Here is a 21,757-nt window from a genome sequence, read left to right as displayed (position 1 = left end):
GCGGGGGTGGGTGCCTTTCCTGCTGACACATGCTCGTGCCTCTGCAAATGGCTTTTGCACATACATAAGTGTATAAAGGGAGGGTTGGATTTTGCAACCGATGTGACTCCCTGAAGAAGCTGGGGTCAGATGCTGTGGTGTAGAAGTCCTCATCAGGTACAGTCTCTTTTGGCTCTAATACCAGGCTTGTTTGTGAGCATTTGTGGATCAGGTGCCTGGACTTAGGAACTGTTATCAGTCTGGCTCAGTTACTGTTTGCGCATGTCTGATAGCAGAACTTCAGATCTGAATTAAGAAGCAGTAAGTAAATGTTCCCAGCAAAGATTTCTGGAGAAAACTTTCAAATACGTACTTGGGCACCCAGCCAAAGTGTCTTGATTTTTAAGAACTGAATGCTTCAAATTCCCAGGGAAGTTAGTGGACATGAGATGGAATTACTCCTTTGGAGATAAGATCTTTTTCACTTTTGTGGGTTCCCTTTACCTTTTCTACTTTCCAGCATGGCATGTGTTGCTTCTGCTATTCAAGGGCTTTTTATGTCTTCCCCAGAATTGTAGCCAATGGGTCAGAATACAGCTCATCAGATAATTGTCTCATTAAACATGAGACTGTTGTTGTAAACTGAGATGCCAAATACAGTTTTAAAGTTAGATAAGACTATATCTAAAATAGTAGATTAAACCTGTCTGAGACTTTGATAATGCTGAGGCTGACTGTTGCAGAACAGCCTGCATCCGTGCTGTTGAACCACAGCAGGGTGGCCACATTTGAACAGCCTCTTGGGAATGGTCCCTTGCCCATGCTAAGTCCCAGACTGTGCCCAGGAGTTGCCTGGGAAAGAATTCATTGGTCAGGCCCAAACCATGCTAGTGCCTATTCTATTTAATAGTAGAGATGATTGAGTTTCAGTGCCTGAGAACGCTCCTGGCACCATTTCCAGATCATTTGTGTGAGGAAATGCCACCCTTTACTGAGAGACAGGGATGTGACAAGTATAGGACATATCTCTGCATGGAAGTCCCCAGACACTGTCCAGCAGCATCCGAGACCGATAAACACGAGGCAGCCAGACTGACCACAAGTAACTGGTTGTTAGCCTAAAACTCTACCAAAGGGCTGTCTGTCTAATCAAAAGAGGATGTGTCTGCTCCCAGCTGAGCTCAGAAAGATGATGATTTCTCAAAAACTAAGAGGGGGGAGGGAATAGCAGTCATGTGTGGCCTTGTGAAGAGCATGATTTGGAGTCAGAATTAGATGTGGTCAGGAGCGGCAGCCTGTATGAGAATGCCATGCGATCAGCCTGGGATCCATGTGGCAGGAAAGGCAGGGGAGGCCGGGGTTGTGCCACCTTTGTCATCTCACTGGTTTGGGGGGAGAAGATTCATGAATACCCCTGCTGGAATTAAATCCTGTTCTTGGCTTTGCAGGGCAGGGAAGGAACGGAAGAAGGCGGACAGGTACGCCCTGGATTGCCAGGAGCGAGCCTACTGGCTTGTGAATCGAACCCCTGTAAGTAGAGGGTGACTGTGTATGGCATTGGTATCTAAATGGCGCTCTCCCAACCAAGCGGCAGGGTTGACGAACCAACTGGCTCAGTGACAGTAATGCAAAGGAGGTTTGGGGGGAAGTTGTGTGTATAGACAGAGGGGGACATGCTGCAGCTTCATCTACTCTCCCAGCTGCAGACTGGGAGGCAAAAGGAATCCTGAATCCACCCCACCTTTCCGCCTTGATTGCCCTCAAAAATGCAAGGGAGGGAGGTTCAGCTGCAGCATCCATGCTCCGAGGAGAGCATTCCCAGAGACTGGGAGGAGAGCTCTCCCAGGGCACTGTTGGCTGTGAGCCGTGACCAGGCAGCTGCCCTCAGCGTGGTTCCTGGGCAAAGCTGTGCTGGTTGCAGCCTGCTTTCAGACTGTCCTGAGGAGCAACGCTCCCCAAACCCACTCCTCATCAAAGGCCTTAATTGAGTATACTGTGTAAGGTGGCAGTGGAGAATGACGAGTGAGAGCCCTTCTAGGTTTGGGGTTCTCCTCATGCTTGAGTGTGTCCCACTGACTTTAAAACAAATGAGTTACAAAGCTATTGACGTTTCTTGTTTATAACAGCCCGGCATGCAAGATGTCCTAGAGTATGGATTAGACCGAGTAACAGATCCTAATGAAAATAAGGTAAACCAGGTGAGACAGCATTTTTGTCATATCTACTGAATTTACTTGGGAGGACCCAGATAACGACCCTGAGACTGTGGGGGTTTTGGGCATTGCAGGCTGAGCAAGTCAGCTCAGCTGCGACAGCTGAATGGGCCAGAAGTCAAAGCTGTCTCATTGTCCAGGGGGTGTCGCCTGCGAAATAGCGTTTGGCAACTTCTTTTGGCTTTAAAATATTTTATCAGCTTGCTTGCTGTTTCAGTTAGTGTATGTGTGTAATTACAGGACATGTTTTCTCTGCTGGTGAAACTGAATTAAGGAGTTTTCTACCTCTAGCTGCTTGTTGATGCTTTTTTTTTTTTAATTAGTGCTGAACGAACTCTATGTGGGGTTGTGGGGTATAAAGGATCAGAGGAAAGATCCAGGTTTAAAAAAAGACCTCCAAAAAGGGAATGAGCAGGAAGAAGGTGAAGTTGTGCATAGGAGATAAAATACGTTGCCTAAGAATGTATATTGTGTAGCAAGGCCCTGAAGAAACAGCATTAATGACCTGAGACTGTGGAAAACTGAGTGGAACAGATTCAGAGTCCACAGTATAACAAATGCAGACAGTGGCTGAAGAACTGGAGCCAACCTTCCCTTTTTTCATCAGCCCTTTTAAGTGATCCTGTATTTATGCACTTCATAACATTCATTTGGAAGTGAAGTCGGTGTGTCTCAGCAATTAAATACAAATGTTCCTGGGATCAAACTCACTGTATTCCCACAACTTCTCATTTTTGTAACAGTCTTTAAGCATCTCAACAGCCAGAGGCAGGATAATTGCTTTGGCCAACTGTGTTCTGTTGCCATAGAGACTAAAAATGAGCAAAATGCTAGGACTGGGGGAATGTTTTATTTTTGTGCTGTAACTGGCAGCTTCTGGAATGCTTCCCCCCCCCCCCCCCCCCCCCCAAGGAAAAGGAGTAGAGGAGAGAAATGGAGATTGAAAGAGCAGGCTGACTTCTCATCTCACCCACAGTTTTACAGCTGACATGGAAGGAGATTTTAGGTTTGCAAACTTTCTGAAAGCCTCTAGCCATCTGACAGCCGCTTGGTAGCACGGGTGAAGTGAGCTGATGGATCTCAGTTCAGTTCCCACCCTGCCTTCCACACTTCACACTTAAATGAAGATCCCAAGGAGTACTGAGGGCCTGAGCCAAAGGATGCCAAGCTTGGGGTGACTTCACTGCCTTTCTCCTTTAAGCTGGTCTCTGAGATGTGTCTCCTCTTTGGAGACTGAGCTGGAAAGGGCAGGTTCTTCTTGCTCCTCTTTTTGCTTTTGAAAGATCGTTTGACAGTGCATGAGAACAGCTGGAAGGCCAGACCTATCCACCATTGATTAGCAGCTTTCCCTTTCCTGCAGGCTGCTCTTGAACACCTGTGGCTCAACAGCCTTTTTGAGCAGAAAGGATGGTTCAAGCTCCATCAATAAAAGCTGAGCTGGGTTGTGCTTTACTGGCCAGATCTTACCCCCTGCTGAAGACAGTGTGGAGCTTTACTGATGTTTTCTGTAGGCCCAGCCTCTGGCTTTGACATGGGTGAAACAGTGGGAGCTGAAAATGAGTGCATGAATGCAGCTCTCATTTATTTGATTTGTGACTCCATTCCCACTCAATCTAGCCTGACTTTGGCCAGTTAGTTTTCCTTTATCTTGACAGCAGAAAAAGAAAATATTCCCGGCGATAACTTATTTCAGACATCAAAATGACTTCTTTAAAGCTGATATTGGCATGAACATCTTCACTTGCCTCAGACCCTTTGTGGGGCTGCTCCCTCCCTAACTGGTAGAATCCTCTGGGAATAAACAGGTGCTCAACCAAACACTGAACTCCTTTGAAGGCAGCTTTTATCATTGACCCATGGGCATCCCTCAAGATTATAATGAGCTAAGAGTTGTAGCAGGACAGGAGGAATAAGGTAGCAGCAGTTGTCCATTGAACAGCTAATTAGGGGATGCTTTAGTCTTTTGTTACCCAGTTCTCGGGCTCCCAATCAAGTATCGCTGCTCAGTGAGTTACCAGGCAACTGCCAGAGCCCAGTGGCTTGCCTGCAGGTACACACTTGGCTTTTGCAGTCTTCTGTAACCAGAAAGTCTTGCTAAATGGTGCTTCAGCTTAGCCAAAATTACTGCACTGGATTCAAGGACTATTAGATGAAATGCCCTGGCTTGTTGCATGCAGCAAATTAGCCTCAGATTGCAATGACTATAAGTCATTGCTGGCCTTTAATATCATATGTCTCTGTCAGTTCAGCTGCCTAATAAACACCTAACTTCTGCTACATCAGTTACGTTGTTTGAAACAACAGGATCAGAAACAAATAAAACAGGATGGGGGAAAAACAGCAATTTGAAAGAAATTGAGCATATGGACTGTTACAAACCTGATTTTCCACTCTTGAGGTGGAAACAGCATTGAGAAATGCATCTTCAGATGGTCTTTACGGTAGACTCAAAATTTGCCTCTGGCATGTTGGTCTCCAAGCTGGCTGTGTGTAGAGAAAGGCTCACACTTGCACACACAAGAGGTGTTTGTGTGTGCAAAATAGGTACCGTTTGCATGCTCAAGTGCTGTTTGTCGCAGCAGTGCTAGAGAGCAGTGCCCACAGGATTTTCTGCTCTGACTGAAACAAAGTGCGCTCCAAAGAGAGGCCAGGCTGTGTCTGTACTGCTCTGTGCTTGGCAGCTGGTGGGTTGCACAGGATCCCCCGTTCCTAGCCCTCTGGTCATTCTCAAAACTTGCTGAGCTGCATGTGTGGATGGAGAGCACTGCCAGGAGCGACTTGTAGTGCCCAGGTCCAAAAAGAGCTCTGTACTTGTTCTGCACTCCAAGCTCTGTCTGGGTGTACAGACACAAACTGTTGTCTAGCTGTTAACAGCCTCTGTAAACTCTGGTAGTGGTTGGACAGGCAAAAGCGCAAGGGCTGTTATGCCTGCAATATGGTCAGGGAGGCCCATGCCGATGGCAGAGGTCCATGCAAATGGTTGGTTGAAAATTAGCAGAAGATGTCCCAGCACTCATAGGAGCCCATGACTTGAGCCATCTAGACCAGCTCCAGACACAGGGCTCTTGAATAGCCCCGGTTGGCCCCCAGCCACACTTTGCAGCCATCGCGTACGTGGTGAGCACTCAAGCGATGGCAGCCGGGTGTGACAAGGCTGTGCTGGCTGTCCAAGTGCCGCTGCGTGTCTCAAGGAGGAGGATGTTCTGAGGAGCACGTGGCCCTCGCCTGAGGGAGACTGAGGTCTTTCACTAATTGTCATTTTGATTTGAACCCTGGAGGGCTGGGGAGCTTATCCATGGTAATTGTGATAAGTCATTTGTTAAGGGCATTGCAAAATTAATCTTATTATAAGAAATGACTCTTTTGTTCTAAATGTTATTTCCTTCCAAACGAGAGAGAGTGGGCGGTAGGGATCACTTTGGCAATGCTGCTGTGGATGGCTGGCAGTCACGCTGGGTATGGTGAGGAGCACTGGTGGTGTGTTCAGCAGGACTCTGGGGTCACTGCTGGGGCATTTTGCAGAGGGGAGCCGGCCGGGAGAGGGTGTACAGGCTCCCCTGTGCCAGTAGTGAAGCTAGAAACACTGGTGATGGGAGTGCTGGGGGAGGAATGGAAAGGAAGTGGTGTGCAGCTGTAGGGTGAAATAGCTGGGATCCTTCCTAATTCCTGCAGATTTCAGAACTGGAAAGGGCTGGCAGCACAGCTACCACCTGCAGGTCTGTGTGAGCCCTGGTAAATCCCCTCCCTGCCCCAGGCACCCCACCAGAGCTGCCCTGGCTTTCCCGGGTCTGGCCTGCTAGAGGGCTGACCCTGCCCGCTCAGACTTTGGCAGGAGGGGATCCTTGGTGTAGGATGCACACTCAAAGGTGATTTCCATGTGGGCAGGCATAGAGTTAGCTTTTCTTTTTTTATTTACCTACATATAACTTTTCTACATGATGGCACTTTAATTCATGGCTTTCTTGCTCTATGTAACTTTTAATTTTGTGTGTTTCTCTTCTTTCCCACCAGCTGTTTGTCTCGTGTGTGTGTGGTGTGACTGCCTGCCTCTGAGACCCCTGTAGAAGACTAACACAACTGAACTACCATACGAGCTGTCTTCAAGCCGTTATGCTAGCATCCACCTCTTCTCACCCCACTGCACCAGGGCTGTCGGAGACATCCATCTGGCAAAACAGAAGAAGAAATGAGGGGCCTTTTAAAACCATCTAATGGTTTTAATCTGTTGGTTTTCCTAAATTAAATGCCCTAACCACTCTTAAGTTTCATCAAATGGAACAGTTCAGCTGGCGCTTGGTAAATCTGAAGGGGCCTGATTTGTATCTCAGGTTCCCTAAGGAGCTAATGAACTCCTATTGTGCAGGAAATAGCTGGCCTGAAACAGAAATGAAGTTCTCTAAAGAGGACAATTCTAGGACAGTAAAAGCAATGAGTTTCTCTGCAGAAGCAGATGGCTTTTTGCCCTCCATTTCTACAGTGTATCTGAAACAATGATGACACTGTAGAAACAGGGAATGGTGCCTACATGAAAGCTGGCCTGATATCAGGCGTACTGTTAAAAGCAGGAAAGGGTGCAAAGCTGTTTTTCAGTCTTTGCGTCACTATCCCATTAGCTCCCAGCATACTCAAAACAGACCTGATCCTGGACTCTGGAAGGAAATGGGAATTTTATCCTTGACTTCCGTGAGCAGGGTGTCAGGCTCAATGTTGTGGCTGAAATGGAGGCAGAGAACAGTTTAACTGTGAGCAGAATCTCCCCTTGCAATCCCACAACAAGGATCTCTGTTAGTACCATGCTGGCTAGGCTAGGTTTGTGTTGAGATCAGATGGGCTGGCTTCACGTTAGTGCTGTAGAGATTGGCTGATCTGCCGCGTATCTGGCTCCTGCCACTGAAATGGTGAGTGTATATTCTCAAAACCAACTGAGTTTCAGCTAACTGGATATTTTTCTTCCATATGTAGAACAGCTTCTCCCTCCTGAGGACAACAAGCGATAGGGTTAAAAGGCAGATCTGCCCCCACCATAGTCCCCTCAGAAAGCAGCCCTGGGAGAGAGTCCTGCCATTCCCAGAGCAGGGACAGCTCAGGAGCCAGGCTCTCCAGTGAGAGGCTGGGAGAAGCACACTGCTGGTGTCATTTTTATACCAGATGCTTCATTCCTCATCGCTCACCAATGCTGCACTTCCCCAAGGCACTCTGCAGACCCACGTCTGCCACGGGGTTAATTAGACAGGATAATTCTGGGCTGCAGATTAGCTGCATGACTCTCGTTGGCTCAAACAGGAGTTGCGGAACTGAAAGCCTGCATAAGCCTTTAAAGGCTTGCTGGGAACATCCCTGACTTTGCCTGTCTTTCCCTCTCCCTCCTCAAGTTTATTTCACACAAAGTAACTGTGCTTCAAAGGAAGCTCTGTGAATAAACACCCTGCAGTTAATTTCTTGCCTTCAATTGCTTGCTCATTTGTGGATGACATATAACGTAGTCTAAGTTATTCAAATCGCAACGTAAGCACCCTTTGCACAGCAGCTAGTGCTTCTGAGGCTTTTGATTGTGGTGTTTATATTTTGCAATGTGTTGGTTCCTGTCTCTTTTAGCTAATATTGAATGATCTAATCTGTGTCTTGTAAACGAATCTATTTAGCTCCATTAGAATAACCCTTTAATTGAAGGCATACAGGCAGGCTGTGATGGAAGAGGCAATGCTAAACAGTAAATACAGCTAATGGAACCATTTACGGTGTGTGGATGCTTTTAACTTTGATGATACCCTGATTAGTTGAGCTTGCTGTGTTTGATTTTAATTGCAATGAGAATTAATTGGAGAAGGCTGCACAATGGCAGCCCTGCTATGGTGTTTCATTTCTCAAAAGAAGTGGGTGAAAGCACCTACCCCAACTTAATGGTTTTTGTTTCTTTATTTTACAGAAAAAAACTATGGATGTTTATAGGAGAGAGGTAAATGGTTCTTCCCTCATTTCTGGGTGTTCATCCTACCTCTATTGCTTATATCAGCATCGCATTGGGGCTCAAAGCCCCCTTTGCAGGGAACAAGCTCTTTTAAAAACACCTGGGTTTGGCTGGCAGAGACTCTGCTCCATGGAGTTTGCAGTCAGTGTGTTTTCAGGATGCTTCCTGCCTTGGCACTTCCCGTTACAAACAGGCAGCAGCCGTCCTGGTGATGGGAAGGCTCAAGCAGGGACAGGCACCAGGGCTAAGATTCAGTAGATCTAAATTAGTGGTAGAAAAGTCATAGGAGATGCATCCAATGGCCTCAGTATAGAGACAGCCAAGGATCGATGATAATTACATGCTAAATCTCCCAGAACATTTGTATGTGGCTAGAGTCATGGTGTGGGGACAGAAGTGATGCGGTTGCTATTGTCCAGTTACACAGCTTAGGGAGCTCGTGTTAATTACTTGCACATTGTAAAATGCTTTTCTGATATGTGCAATAACCTCAGTGAAAATAGCCATTTTGCCAAGATAGTTCAGGGATTTTGTGATTCTTTGGACTTCCAGTAATTGGGGAGGAAGTGGTCTGTGTTGTAGCTAGCTTGACAGACTGGGAGAGGGAGTGACTGAGGTTCAGACAGAGATGGCCATGTTCTCTCACCTCCTGTCTCTCTCCTCCTAACTGTGGATATATCTGATCCCTCTCAGATCATGTACTATCAGCAGGCCATCATGAAGTCCAGAGTGAAATCTTCTGTCTCCCTGGAAGGGTAAGTCCTGACTTCTGTCTGTCCACATGTTAATTAGCCTTCAGTGCTCATCTCTTAATGAGATGATTAAGCTGTGTCTTCTGGGAGCTGGTGACTCACTCATGGGAATTGATATGGTGGCCACACACAGTGTTGTGTGCTGGCTCTCCAGGCTGCGTGTTCCCTGGGCCAGAACGCATAATGCAGAGGAGGGGTCAGAGTCTCAGCCCATGACAGCTTCCTTGGAGCTAAGGGGAGCTTTGCTATGAATGTCTGTAGAACAGCATCGCCCTCTCGGTTGAAATTCCCTTTGAAATCACGAGGCATTTTAGCTGATCAGGGCTGAGCAGTGGGGCTTGGGACCCAACACAGCTCTGCAGTCTGGAAAAGCAGCTCTATTGGGGCCATCTTGCTAGGATGCAGCAGCATGTCCATCTTTTGCCTGTGCTGGATGAGCAGCCAGTGCAGACAGACACACAGACTGACTGACCCTCTTGGTCTCTGGTCCCAAGCCTGCTTGGCTGGATTCAGCCCCAGTGGGTGTTCTTGCTTGGGTGGTGATGGACTCTTGAAGGCAGCAGAGCTGGTGAAGTCTCTGACTGTTCTGTGTTATGAAGGAACGCATGAGTCCCCATGAAAGTCCAAGCGACTAATTAGCAATTCCTCTTTTCGGGGGAGCATTCCCTGATCAGATTCTTGATGTAGCCAGGTAAGTGCAAAGCTCCCAGTCGTAGCGTTAGCCTGTTTGCTGCGTTCACCACAGGCATTTCTTGCCTGGAATTTTATGTGCTGGACAGTTGCCCAGAGGTGCAGTCTGCACCCTCCATCTGTTTTGTGTATGTAGTTACTGCCCGCCAGTGACTTATATCAAATCTGAGATAAATAAGGTGCTCAGGCCTGTGAGCTGGGAGAAGATGGTTGTGGATGAATGGAGGCAGAGTTGGGGGAAGCAACACTTCTTGTGGTGAGGATCACAACTTGTGAGGCACCAAGAATTCTGCTCCCTTGTCTGTCACTGACTCCCAGGTCCCTTAAAACTCTCCTCACCTCAGTTTCCCAAATGGTGAGCTGGAGCTGGGGAGAGTCTTTGCTAACTTCCAGGAATTTTGTGATGCTTAACTTTCTGGCAATGGAGCTTTTCATATATTAGCCCTTGTCTTGCTAATATGTAGCACCCAGTCCCTAGGTCCAAAAATCCTTGGCAAATTTGGATCTCTATCTCAACTGTGGGATTGGGTCCAAATCTAATTATTATTGATTAGGGTAGGATCAGCAACTAGATAGTGTGCATGCATCAGAGCATTGCATTGATTTAGGAGGAGCTGCAAAGCACTAATCATTAAAAGGACAGAGCAATGTTATCTGAGCTGACAGATTTGTAACTTGATTAGAATATATGGATTGGAGTGAATTATGCAGGTGCTGAATGCCTTGGCATTTCCACTGAGAAGATAGGATCAAGCACTTCTATGCCAAACCTGTGGTATGCTTTGTGCAGTAGCATTGTATAACTGCAGGATCTCTGCCAAGATGCCTGTTAGCAACAAACCTTTGGACAGTGCTCTCCCAGCTTTGAAAACATTAAAGCAGTTTGGCCTGGAATGAATTTTAAACACAAAGCAGATGAATTTTTTTTTCAAGAATGAAAAGGGGAGGAGAAAACTAAAATTCCAGGACATTAGTGAAATTGATTGTAATTACTAGTCTGGCCAACTCAGAAGGTAGGAGAGGTGTTTGTCTATCTGGTTCCTGCTAGGACAGAGAGATTTTCATTTCATGCCAAGCCCTTTTCAGATTCATTTGCAGAGGAACGAGCTGTATAGTAGGTATATGGAGGAAAGGGGAGGCCAGGATGTGCTCTCAGCACTACTTTGCCTCTCCTGGGGTTTGCTGGCCTCTCCCAAGCCCAGGGGGAAGGCTAAGGAGAACCCAATCCAGTTGAATACAATGTTTGCTTCCCTTTTCTCTGGCACTTTCCTTTCTGTAATGGGTGGCACAACACAGCATAGGGGCAGGCCTTTGTCAGTCTAACCTGTTGGCTGGAGAAGGAGACAGAAGCCTTTTGGGGGCTTAGTCCCACTTCCTTGGTTCAAAGAGGCAAAAGGAGGGTGATGGAAGAGTGTCTTCTATCTCTTAGCACTGAGCTGCCAAAATCACCACTTTGAAAGATAACTGTGAGACTGTTTGATGAGAAATGGGGAAAAAAATGAACCGTGCTAATTAATCAGTTTTTGTTGTAAGCCTGGGGGCCACATTCCAGATCCCAGTTCTAATATGGCTGCCCCCTCTGAAGATTCCCACAGTCCATGTAACCATTTATTTGGGGTTATAATGGGGCTGGCTGCAATTCTGCTTGCAAATTAATATTTTGATTTTGTTGAATTTACTTGCAGGCTTGTGAAGTACTCTGAGCAGTTCCTCTCCAATGATCCTATTCTGTCAGGATGTCTCCCCAGCAACCCCTGGATAACAGATGACCCTGAGTTCTGGGACCTCAATGCAAAACTGTATGTATTTATATTCTCTCACCATCTTGTGTTTTACACTGAACTTTATACTGATAGAAATCAGAAAGGGGAAGCATTGATCTTGCCATGATGCCCAGCCTCTGATCATGAGTCGGGAAGCGTTCTCCTTCTGACATAGCTTGGCCATGCCAAGGAAATGATCTCTTGGGAATGCTCTGTGCTGGACTTGTAGCATTATCCTCTTCCTCTTGAAGTGGAGCCTTCCTTAACATTATGGGAATCCCCAAACTCATTGTGAGATTATGCACTTAGCAGCTGCTGAGTGGGCCTAATCCTCCCCTTGGATGAGTGCGGTTGACTCTTACTGGCACAGGGGTGGAATATGACCAGTTATGCTTGGTTGTAGCTGCTTGGCTTAGCTTTAACCTTATTAACTCATGCACTGCCAATGGTATAGCAATACAGAGTTTTCAACTATTGGTCCTTGCACACGCTTCAGGGTGCATTCTTAGGAGAGAGTCTGGGATTCAGATACATACTGACTATCCATCCCTTCTGTGAGGTCTCCCTTGGATCTCCATTCAGATATTAGGTGATAATTATAGAATGGCACCTCTAGGATAAATGTATACAGCATAGTACTGGTTCTCATTTGAGTTGGTGATAATGTCCCGTTAGACAGCCCTGAAGGATACCATCACAGTGTGCATTTATGAGAAGCTAAGCCCTGGGCTACAACCACTGCTGCCTCCAGAATGGTGCTGAGTCAAACCTCCTGCAAAGCTGGGAGAGCATTGTGAGAGCAGTACAAACACAAGGTAAATCCTGATCTCACCATGTACCAGGTTGTTTAATTATCACTTAGTGGGCTGACTTCCGGAGCCTATTACAGCATTCTGGAAAACAGCACAGAGAAATCTCCTGGCGTTCTGGTAAAGGACACTCTGGTTTTAATTAATATGCCAATTAGATGGGCCATGTGAAACTGGCAGTGCTGTTTGTGTTAAACCTTTGCAGAGTGGAAATCCCCACCAGAATGCGTGTGGAGCGATGGGCCTTTAATTTCAGTGAGCTGATAAGAGACCCAAAAGGTCGGCAGAGCTTCCAGCTCTTCCTGAAGAAGGAGTTCAGCGGTGAGTCTGCTGTGTGTCTCTCTTCCCTCTGACTAGGCCACGCTGAAGGACACTGTGCAGCTGAGGTAGAACAGTAGTGGAAATCCACATCTTTACAATAGGTACTGTGAGCTGAGACAATGACAAAGTCACAAAGCAAAGTGAGCAGAAGTGATTCTGGAGGAGTTGGCTGTGCAGTCAGTGCCTGCAATACCACCTAGTGGCGCAGGACACAAAATACAGCGGCAGAGCACTCCTTGTGCAAGGGGGATGTTCCCAGACAAGCTGGAACTGTGGCTGAATTCATATGCTTTGACAGGTGTCATTTGCCCCTGAGCAGAGAGCAGCAGAAAGCTGTTTCTTCCTTCAGTCCCAAGGAGATCTTCAGGGTGGGTGTAACAATTGGAGATGCTCTGAATTGGAGCCAATACACACCAAATCAAACATATTCAGCTTAGGAGTTAACAAATGGAATTGAGTTTTTCTCATTCCTAACTGAGTCCTTGCTGTGCAGGAGAGAATTTGAGTTTCTGGGAAGCCTGTGAGGATCTCAAGTATGGAGACCAATCCAAAGTCAAAGAAAAAGCAGAAGAAATTTACAAGTAAGTATGAAAGCTTTTAATTTCTAAACTCATTCTAAATGAGCCCCACTTCCTCCTTCACACATCTCCATTCTCCAAATTTATTCCTGAGGCTTTTCTTTGTAAGCTGCCAAGTGTGGCTGTGCTATGTCCCCATGTAGGAAGGGAACATTTTGAAGATGAAAGCGTAAACTTTTTGTTATATAAATGACTTTATTCTCCTCTTTTCCACTGTTACGCTTAAATCTTGTAAAGGAGAGGACTTAGACTGTAGTTTAAATACAGGAGTGGAATACCAAAGATCTGGGGACTGCGACAAGGCTTGCATGCACAAGCAAATCATAAGTGGATAAATACAGGTAATTTAAGGAATCATTCATATTTCACTGGGATCTACCTTGGGGCAAGACTACTGAAGAGCAGCTAATACATGGCATCGACTTTGAGTGTGAAAAGTCTAAGAATCGTCCTCTGCCCAAGCTTCCTACAGACGAGAAGATCATTAGTTCATGGAGGTGATGTACTTTGAGATCTTCAGAGGAGGTACTTTGTGAAGGCACTAGAGTCTTGTTTGGCCTCCAGTGGGCCAGAACATGGTTTATAATGTGTGTTATGCTGCAAGAGGAAGTGACTGCATGTCATACCTCAGCTTACTCTGTGGAAGAGATGATGGACTGCCCTAGGGTATGGTGGCAAATTCCAGCTGGGAGTTGTTGTTTCTTCCGTAGACAGAAGAATCTCCAGGAGTTCTGCTTTGAACTGTAGTGTTGTTTTTTCTTGGTTGCAGGCTCTTCCTGGCTCCAGGAGCAAGGCGCTGGATTAACATTGATGGCACAACAATGGGCATCACTGTCAGAGGTCTCAAGCACCCTCATCGTTATGTTTTAGATGCTGCTCAGACCCATATTTACATGCTGATGAAAAAGGTTTGTTGTTTGTTTCCAAAGCCTCAGGGGGATTCCGTGTTCTCCGGGCCTTCCCAGGCCTGTGTGAGCTATCAGTGTTACTTGCAAGTGGCCTTTGTTTGAAAATCCCTGAAATTTGCTGAGTTAAGCAAGCGCTGGTTCAGGCCTTTGTACTTTGCAGCTTCTCCTTCCCCCTAACGCAGCATGCCCCAAGGTAATGAAGGTTAGCTGTGTGCTGGAAGTCCTGATTTCTTAATATCAGCTTGGTCACCAGCTCATCCATGACTTGAACAAATTTTCTAACTTCCTGAATGTAAAACTGAGATGATGCTGCTTCTTACCTCCAGGACTGGTGTGACACTAACTCAGTGTTCATTCAGCTCCTGAAAGTGTTATACATTTGTAGTATCAGTGTTTTGTATAATAGCAGCTGTGCTCTCTTTTAAGGGGTGTCCTTTATTCAGTAAGTACCACTCTGTATGCTACATCAGGTATCCTCATGGTGGGATGCTTGTTATACAACTGTGTTTTAGCAGTGGTTGGGAAAATTAGTATAAATTGATTAACTGCATGACTTTTGTACCAAGAGCATAACAAGATATGGCTCATGTCTCAGAAATAAGTTTTACTGAGTGTTTTCACACGTTTTTCTGTGGTTATGTTGACGGACACTTCTTTTTAGGTCTGATTGGTGCAGCCATGGTTACCAGGGGATTGATATTCTTAGTGAACAATGTCATGGCTTTCATTAGATCATCAGATCACAAATAACCTGTGACTCCTCCTTATGAGTGATATAAAATACACTTAGGAAGGAGCATTGTGGGCCAGAGCAGCAGCTGGTGTAAACTGACACGGAAAGCAAAAGAACTATACTGATTTGAGCCATTTGCTGAAAGGTTCGGCTCCTGAAATGTAAGCGCTTCACCCTGTAATGACTGTGAGATGCCTCTGGTCTGGACTCAGATCTTTCCTGCGAAGCTTTATCATGAGATAAAAAACTTAGGGATTTTACAGTAAGATGAAAGAGTATTGGTTTGAATAACTGCACGTGCACCTGAAAGATGCAAAGTTTCTTGGGCTGCTGGGTTAGGTTATCCAGTTCCCAGCCTCCCTGGCTCCTGAGCAGCTGCACTTGGTGATGATTTTATTAAGGGTGTTTGCAGCCCATAACTACCAGTCTTCCTTTTTCTCCTAGTAGGACTCCTATGGTCGCTATTTAAAGTCTCCAATATACAAGGAAATGCTGGCCAAGGCTGTTGTGCCACAAGAGGCAGTCAAAAAAAGGCAAGTGAAATTGGATGTAATTGTTGTAGCAAGGATGGAAACAGCTTAAGGCGCAGCAAAATTACTATGATTTAGGTGTTTGCTTAATTAAAACAGGTTTTTCACTAAGAAGATGCCTTGCTTTGAGACTGATTTCACTGTCTGTTTATAAGCCCTTTGGAAATGACTTGTGTGCAATCAGAATGTACTTGGCAATTGCTTGGCTACCTGGTCTGTGATTTTTGAATTCATCATTGCTCCTTTCCTGGAAGGAGTAAGAGCAGTGTGTACTGGGCATGGGAGACCTTCCACCATGAAACATAGGCTTCCAGGGTAGATGCAGAGCCACTGCAGTGTCCTCCATCAATTCTGCTGAGCTCTGCCTGGACAAAGCTGTTCACCCCCTGGGAAGTGATGGTGAAAGGCAGCCAAATTGGAACAAACAATATCTTACATGCGAGTGACTGCTGGCACAAGGTAGAAGGCCTTAAAAGGGACAGGCTTGAAAGAGCTTTTTCCAGACTAAGATGAGGGTTGCATAGCAAATTTAGGCCATTTGAACTGCAGTTGCTTCTTGAAGCTGAATGTGCAGTGTCAGAGCCAAACTGGGTGGAGTACTTCTCTCTGTTCCTCTTCCACTCTTTAACCTAGCAAGCAAGAAAGAGGAATCATGGACTTTCACACTTTGGCTTCATCCATTTCAAGTCAGTGGAAAAAAAAAAAAACCCTCCTGCTGACTTGCCGGTGGTTTGGCTAGTTTTTCCCTGAGCTGCACATCACAAGGTCACTGGCAGATGGTGACTGTTCCCTGGTGACTACCTTCATGTTTGTCAATGTCTGCTCTGGAAACACAGTACTCAGCATCCTGGGTAAGCTAAAGCTCTAGTTCCTCATCCAAAGGTTGTTTAACACTTGTTTTCACTGCTGCTGGTAATATTTTGCTGAAGTGGAGAGCAGGAATTCTTTCAGGTATCACAGAGACCAGATCCCCACCCATCCTGGTCCCTGTCTTGAGCTTACTGAGGGCACCAGGAAAGATTCCACTGTTAACAGCTGTTCAGGTTCACACTGAGTGTTACCTACAGATGCGTACAACAAAAGGAGTCATCTGCTGGTCATCATCTGGCCCTAGGGTCCAAGGACAAGACTGCCTTTGCTCTCTTAGCAGTTCTGCAGCTGATGTGTGACACTGAGCCCTGTTTTAAACCACCTAGTCTGTATGGTGGTGACAGTGGCATGTTCATCTCTGTCTGAGCATGCCCTTCTGATAAGGGGCTGTGGGAGGTCTCACTGGTTTTTTTGGGGGGAGAGGTTTTGAGAGACGGAGCAAAGTCAGCCAAAATGCCAAACTACATCTATGTTTCATGTATAAGAAGCCTTTCTTCTGCTGGGTCAGGTATTAGCAGGTGCTGTGACAGGTGCCCTCCCCATGCACAGCCTCAGGGATTTAACTGAACAGGGCTGTTTTTCTAATTGGTAATTCTGCTCTGCCTGGGGCCATCTGGATGCTCAGGGATTTCAGGACATTGCTTGTTGCTTAGTGAGTGACAGTGTGAGGTTCCGGTTCCCTCCTACCCCTCAGTAACTCGCTGCTTCTCCTTCTCGCTCTCTGCCCAGCTCCAGTTTCCCATTTGGACGCCGCCACCTCCGCTCCAGCCCTAGCCCCGTCATCCTGAGGAAGCTGGAGGAAGAGGCCAAAGCCAAAGAAGCCGCCACGACTGTGGACATCACACAGGTTATGAGCAAGCTGGATCGCAGGAACCAGCTCCAAAAGGAACCTCCCAATTAGGCTCTGAGCCCTCCAGGGCACAGCGCAGGGAAAAGACAAGCTGAGGCTGGTGTTGAGCTTCGTCTCCCCTTCCTGAAGGTGTCAGTGCTGCTTTATGTTTGCCAGGGCCACTCTGCCAGCAGCCTGCTTGCTGCATGTTGCCATGGCGTCTGGAGCAGCAGATGTCACTTCCCAGGCACGTCAGGCATGGAAGTGCTGCTGGAGCCAGGCCGCTGGCTGGGCAGGAGCCGCGGAGCAGGCCCCGGCTCCCCTCCCTGCGCGCTCCGGAGGGGGGATGTTTTCCAGCTGCCCTGAGCCCCCGGGAGGCTTGGGTGCCTCAGCCATATCTCTGCCTCCTGCTTTGCTGCTGGCAGTCCAGGAGCTGGGATGGCACAAGGCAGGGTAAAACTCTGCTCCTTCTGCTGTCCCAGTCCTTTGGGTTGAAATCGGCCTTATCCAGAGCAGAGGTGGATGACCTCACTGGGAGCAGAGTGAGGCAGCCCGCCTTGAAGTGGGACAGTGTGGGCGTATGTCCTCTTGGGGGGGCGGGGGTTGCACCTCGGGCAGCTCACTGCGGAGATGGACAGCCCTGACGCCCCTCCAAGTATCCCGCACCTGCTAAACAAGGCAAAGGAGCCACAGACAGAACAGTGGGGAAGACTTCCCATGAGATCAATGAGATGAGCGTTTCCAAAGGTTTTGGCGACCCTCAATTTTAATGACACTCCCAAGCTCCCTGTTCACCTTGGAGATAATTAGCAGAAACATCAGGTCTCTTCCCCCTGTTACTCTTCCTCATGATGACCTAGGTGTGCAGACTTAGAGAGCAGGCTTAGATAGTCTCTTGCAAGAGCCTGCAGGAGGGCTTCAGAGATGCAGCCAAGGCTTTGTGTTTCTTTTATCAAATCCTTTCTGACTCATCTTGTCTTTTTCCTGCTCTTCTATTTTATGTTGTTTAAGAAAAACTAATGTGAGGTAGTTCCAGTTGTCACTGGCTTGTAGCCCAGAGGCAAGGAAGAACCAGGACAGAGGCATTAAGAACTGATTTCAACTTTAAGTAGTGTTTTCTCTTTTGCTCTTTAGAATGAGGAAACCTAAACAACTGCTTTAGTGTTAAAGAACTCAGGGAGATTCCAGGCTTTGCTGGGAAGCCCCTGTATGTCTGCACCAGGCTCATGATTACCAGAAATGAGAAGATTCCCAAAAAGCCCAATAAAAGGAGTGGGGAGGCAGAAAAGCTTCCTTGTTTGCTGGAATTTAGAAGAAGCAGAGGGACTGGGTGGGAAACACCAAGGCACAGGAAACCTGTTAAGTCCTTCTGTTTGTGTTGTTCATCCATCATTCCTACTGGGATGATTTTACAGCAAATGGGAAGTACAGAAAGCTGGATGCAAGTGGGGAACTCCTGGGTGTCAGGGTGTATAGGACCAGCCTCTCACTAACAGGGAAACAGTTGAGCGATAGCTAGGTCCCTAACGGCTTTGAACAGCAATTCTTGCCCTCCCTGTGCATATTATCAGAGATGGAATCAGGGCTGTATGGTCTGAGCTGGTATCTCTGCAAAACTAGTCTCCTCCACTTTACAGCTGAGCTAAGGTGATTTTCGTGACCTCTTTTAACCTAATGATGATAAATCTTCTTAGAGGAATTGAAACCATGTTGCATGAGTCTTTTACTCTGATGTCAAGGCCTGCTTGCTAAGTCTCTGCTCTTGTTCCCAATGGAAGCAATGGCAAATTTTGCAATGCCATAAAGGGAAGCAGGCTCAGACTGTAACGTTTTTTTAATTCTGCTTGCAACTTCAAGGCTTATTTATGTGGGGTACTGAGCACCATCAACCTACCTCGAGATAAGGGCACTGAAGGATACTTGGAGCTTGGCAAGGTTGGTCTAAAGCTATTTGGATGTGGTGAACTGTACAATCTCTTCAGAATTTGCATAGAACAGTGCACTGGGCAGACTGGGGTTGCTAGTATGTAATAACATAGGGAAGATCAAGTCGGGATATAAATAGCAAATAATCTGTGTGTTCCAGTCAGTCGCTCTGATTCCACTTGTTTTGTTTGTAGCTTTTGTTTTTTATGTTATTTATATCTACTTCTTTCCCTTTTTTTTTTTTTTCTTTTAATCATCTCAGCTTTGCACAGTTGTCCCACTTGCATGGGTTAATGCTGCGTGCTCTGGAGTCACTGTGCTTGTGAAAGATCAGTCCTACCCTTGCAGGCAGAAACTGGCTCTGTTCTGCTTATGGGCTGAACGAGCTGGTGTGACCCAGCGTACCACTCCTTGCTCCCTTGCTGCTTGTTCCCTCTGAAGAGGAAGGTTGCATGGTACGAAGTGTGACCATGGTACAAATTGAACTGAACTTTGTGTCAGCCAAGAAATGGTTTGTTTCCATTGGAAATCAGAGCAGTATGTTGTTTCATTTCTTGGCCATCACTTCCATGCATTCATCTGTCTAACAAAAATAAATGTAGAAAATGAAAAAAGAGCTGAGTTCATCCTTCTCTGTGTCGTCTCAATGTGTTCATCCTTCACTGTGTCATCTCTTCGCCATGCATGCGTGTATTTTCTGTATGTGCCTCTTTGGACACTTGGGTTCATTTCTTTTCTGCTGGTAGTGCATCCTTGGGAAAGGGGTGGGAGGCCTGGCCCTGCACCATGTGCTCTGCTGATGAGTCTGTACTCCAGCTTGGCCTGAGGGCTTTGTTGGCTGAGCCTGGGACTTCACTGTGCCAGCTAGAGGCACTGGGGGCTTTAGCGCAGCGTGTAGCATCTTATGTTATGGGTCATCGGGGTTTTGTCCTATTTCTTGGCCACTGCAGCACGTAGCGTGTTGGTACTTCGGCCTTACCAGGGTTAGGCCATTCATAACTAAGATACGTTCCCAGAAGAGCAGACTGTGTTTAGAGCTAATCTTTGTAAGGGATTAGACAAGCTGATCTCTTACATCAGTCTGTCCCATGTGGGGCCTCATCCATACAGCATTCACTGAGGCCTGTTGGAATGGTCCTCGTGCTTTCCGTGGGCAAATCACCACGCTCATGCCCTGGCTGGTAGAGGGTGCCTGCGTGTCTGTGTTGTGGGGCCAGCAATCTTCCTGGCTCTGGACAGGTCCCTTCTCTGTACCTCATTTGCTTGAAAGAACGGCAGTTCTCCCCTTCCCCTCCGTGGTCCGAGGGTGAGCAGTGCTGCACGGCATGTCGGCTCCCGCACGGAATCTGCAGTGCTTCGGGGGTCGCACGGGGGTGCAGATTTCACAGCTTGAGCCCGAAGCCAGTCTGGCCTTCCAAAGCCAGGGCTTGGATTCAAACCCTGTGGGCAGCTCCGAGGCTTCCTGGGGCGTTTTTGCTTGTGGACATCACCGATTAGCTTCAAAAATGCCAGCGCTCAGCTGGGTCCGATTTGACCCTGAGTGTAGGGGCCTGGCAGGAGATGGCACTACGAGCTGGTCGCGTGCCCCAGCCCCTAAGGTGGCGTGTCCCCAAGTCTGTCCCCACCATCTGGCTGAGGAGCCAAGCGGGACGCGGCGAGGAGAGGCCCAAGGTGGAGGCTGCTGTGGTCCCGGCCGCCCCTGGGGCTGCGTTTCCTGACCCAACCTCTCTGCTTTTCCTCCCCGCAGCCCTGCCCGTCGGCCTCTCCGCTGCCTCACCCGGCCGTGTACGCCGGCACCGGTGCTCCGCCGTCACCCGCCCGGCCCCGCGGCGCCGCCTGCCCCTCGCCCGTCAGCCTGGCCCTCGCCAGCACCGCGGGGCAGCGGGCGGCCGCCGGCCCCGACGCCATCCCCGTCCCCGCCGCGGCGGTGGCGCCCGCCAGGTCGCGGGCGGCCCTGTCCTTGGGGCGGCTCTTGAAGCGGGGCTGCTTGACGTCGCCCGTGCTTGCCACGTTCTCGCCCCGCTGCCCGGCCGTGCCGCACGGGAAGGTCCAGCCGCTGGACGAGCGGCAGCAGCGGCTCCCGCAGGACGCCGGGAAGGTGACCAGGTGAGCACCCTCGCCGCCGCGGAGGCGTTTGCCCTCGCTTCGGGCGGCTCTGCAGCGCGCGGGGCCTTGCTGCCTCGTTTGCTTTCCCAGGAGGAGCCGTTTATCCGATTCAGTGGGGTTTTGGCACAGTCTGGTTTAGCTGCGAGGCGTGCGCTCGAGGTCCCCGAGCAGACGGCGGCGGCTGGCCAGCCACCGCACGCCCCGGCGGGCTCGTCCCCGCTCCCGCCGGCGCCACGGGCTCCTGTGTTTGTGCTCGCTCCCGAGCTCTGGTTCAGACACGGTTTAATGATTTGGAAGCCACGGGAGACCCAGAGGTCACAGGATGGCAGGTATCTTGAGAGAGAACCTCCAAACCGTTGTCATTTTGGCACAGGCTGTTACAGGAATGGTGATTTTTGCCTAAAGAGCCTGTCACTGTTGAAACCAAATCCTAGCCTCACCCCTCCCTAAAATTAACGTGCGCTCAGCCTGTTCTGATTCACCTGCGCTGCTGACCGGCTAGATGAATCCGTATTATAAAACCAAAAGCACGAGTGTGAGGGCTCGTTACACACCTGGCAGTGCGCTCTGGCTGCGGTGGAGCCGTGTCGCACAGCGGCTTTGCTTCAAAGGGGCTGGAGCGCACGTTTTCTTCCCTTTCAATCCGTGCGGGCTCGTGCCCGGGAGTTTTGCTTTGAGAATTGGGGTTTGAACAGTAGAAAGCTCAAAGCCAGGCTCCGTGCTGTGTGTTTGCTGTCTCAGAGAGCACTTCAAAAAGGGCCTTACGCGTGATGAGTTTTTAT

The 21,757-nt window shown here is 48.1% G+C and overlaps 1 protein-coding gene across 1 annotated transcript in view; it reads left to right on the top strand.

Moving 5' to 3' along the window:
- The window catches only part of RGS9 (regulator of G protein signaling 9), a 37,377-nt gene that overhangs the window by 13,035 nt on the left and 2,585 nt on the right, over positions 1–21,757 (top strand). Inside the window, exons 8-18 of the mRNA XM_067308135.1 lie at positions 1,428–1,509; positions 2,106–2,168; positions 8,119–8,148; positions 8,854–8,915; positions 11,288–11,401; positions 12,380–12,495; positions 12,989–13,076; positions 13,843–13,981; positions 15,162–15,247; positions 16,844–16,961; positions 20,617–20,975. Coding sequence (XP_067164236.1) covers positions 1,428–1,509; positions 2,106–2,168; positions 8,119–8,148; positions 8,854–8,915; positions 11,288–11,401; positions 12,380–12,495; positions 12,989–13,076; positions 13,843–13,981; positions 15,162–15,247; positions 16,844–16,961; positions 20,617–20,975 — 1,257 coding nt within the window. The remainder of the gene's footprint in view (positions 1–1,427; positions 1,510–2,105; positions 2,169–8,118; positions 8,149–8,853; positions 8,916–11,287; positions 11,402–12,379; positions 12,496–12,988; positions 13,077–13,842; positions 13,982–15,161; positions 15,248–16,843; positions 16,962–20,616; positions 20,976–21,757) is intronic.

The sequence above is a fragment of the Apteryx mantelli genome, chromosome 19, assembly GCF_036417845.1.
Source record: "Apteryx mantelli isolate bAptMan1 chromosome 19, bAptMan1.hap1, whole genome shotgun sequence".
NCBI classification, from domain to species: domain Eukaryota; kingdom Metazoa; phylum Chordata; class Aves; order Apterygiformes; family Apterygidae; genus Apteryx; species Apteryx mantelli.
This window is presented reverse-complemented; position numbering and strand designations above follow the sequence as displayed.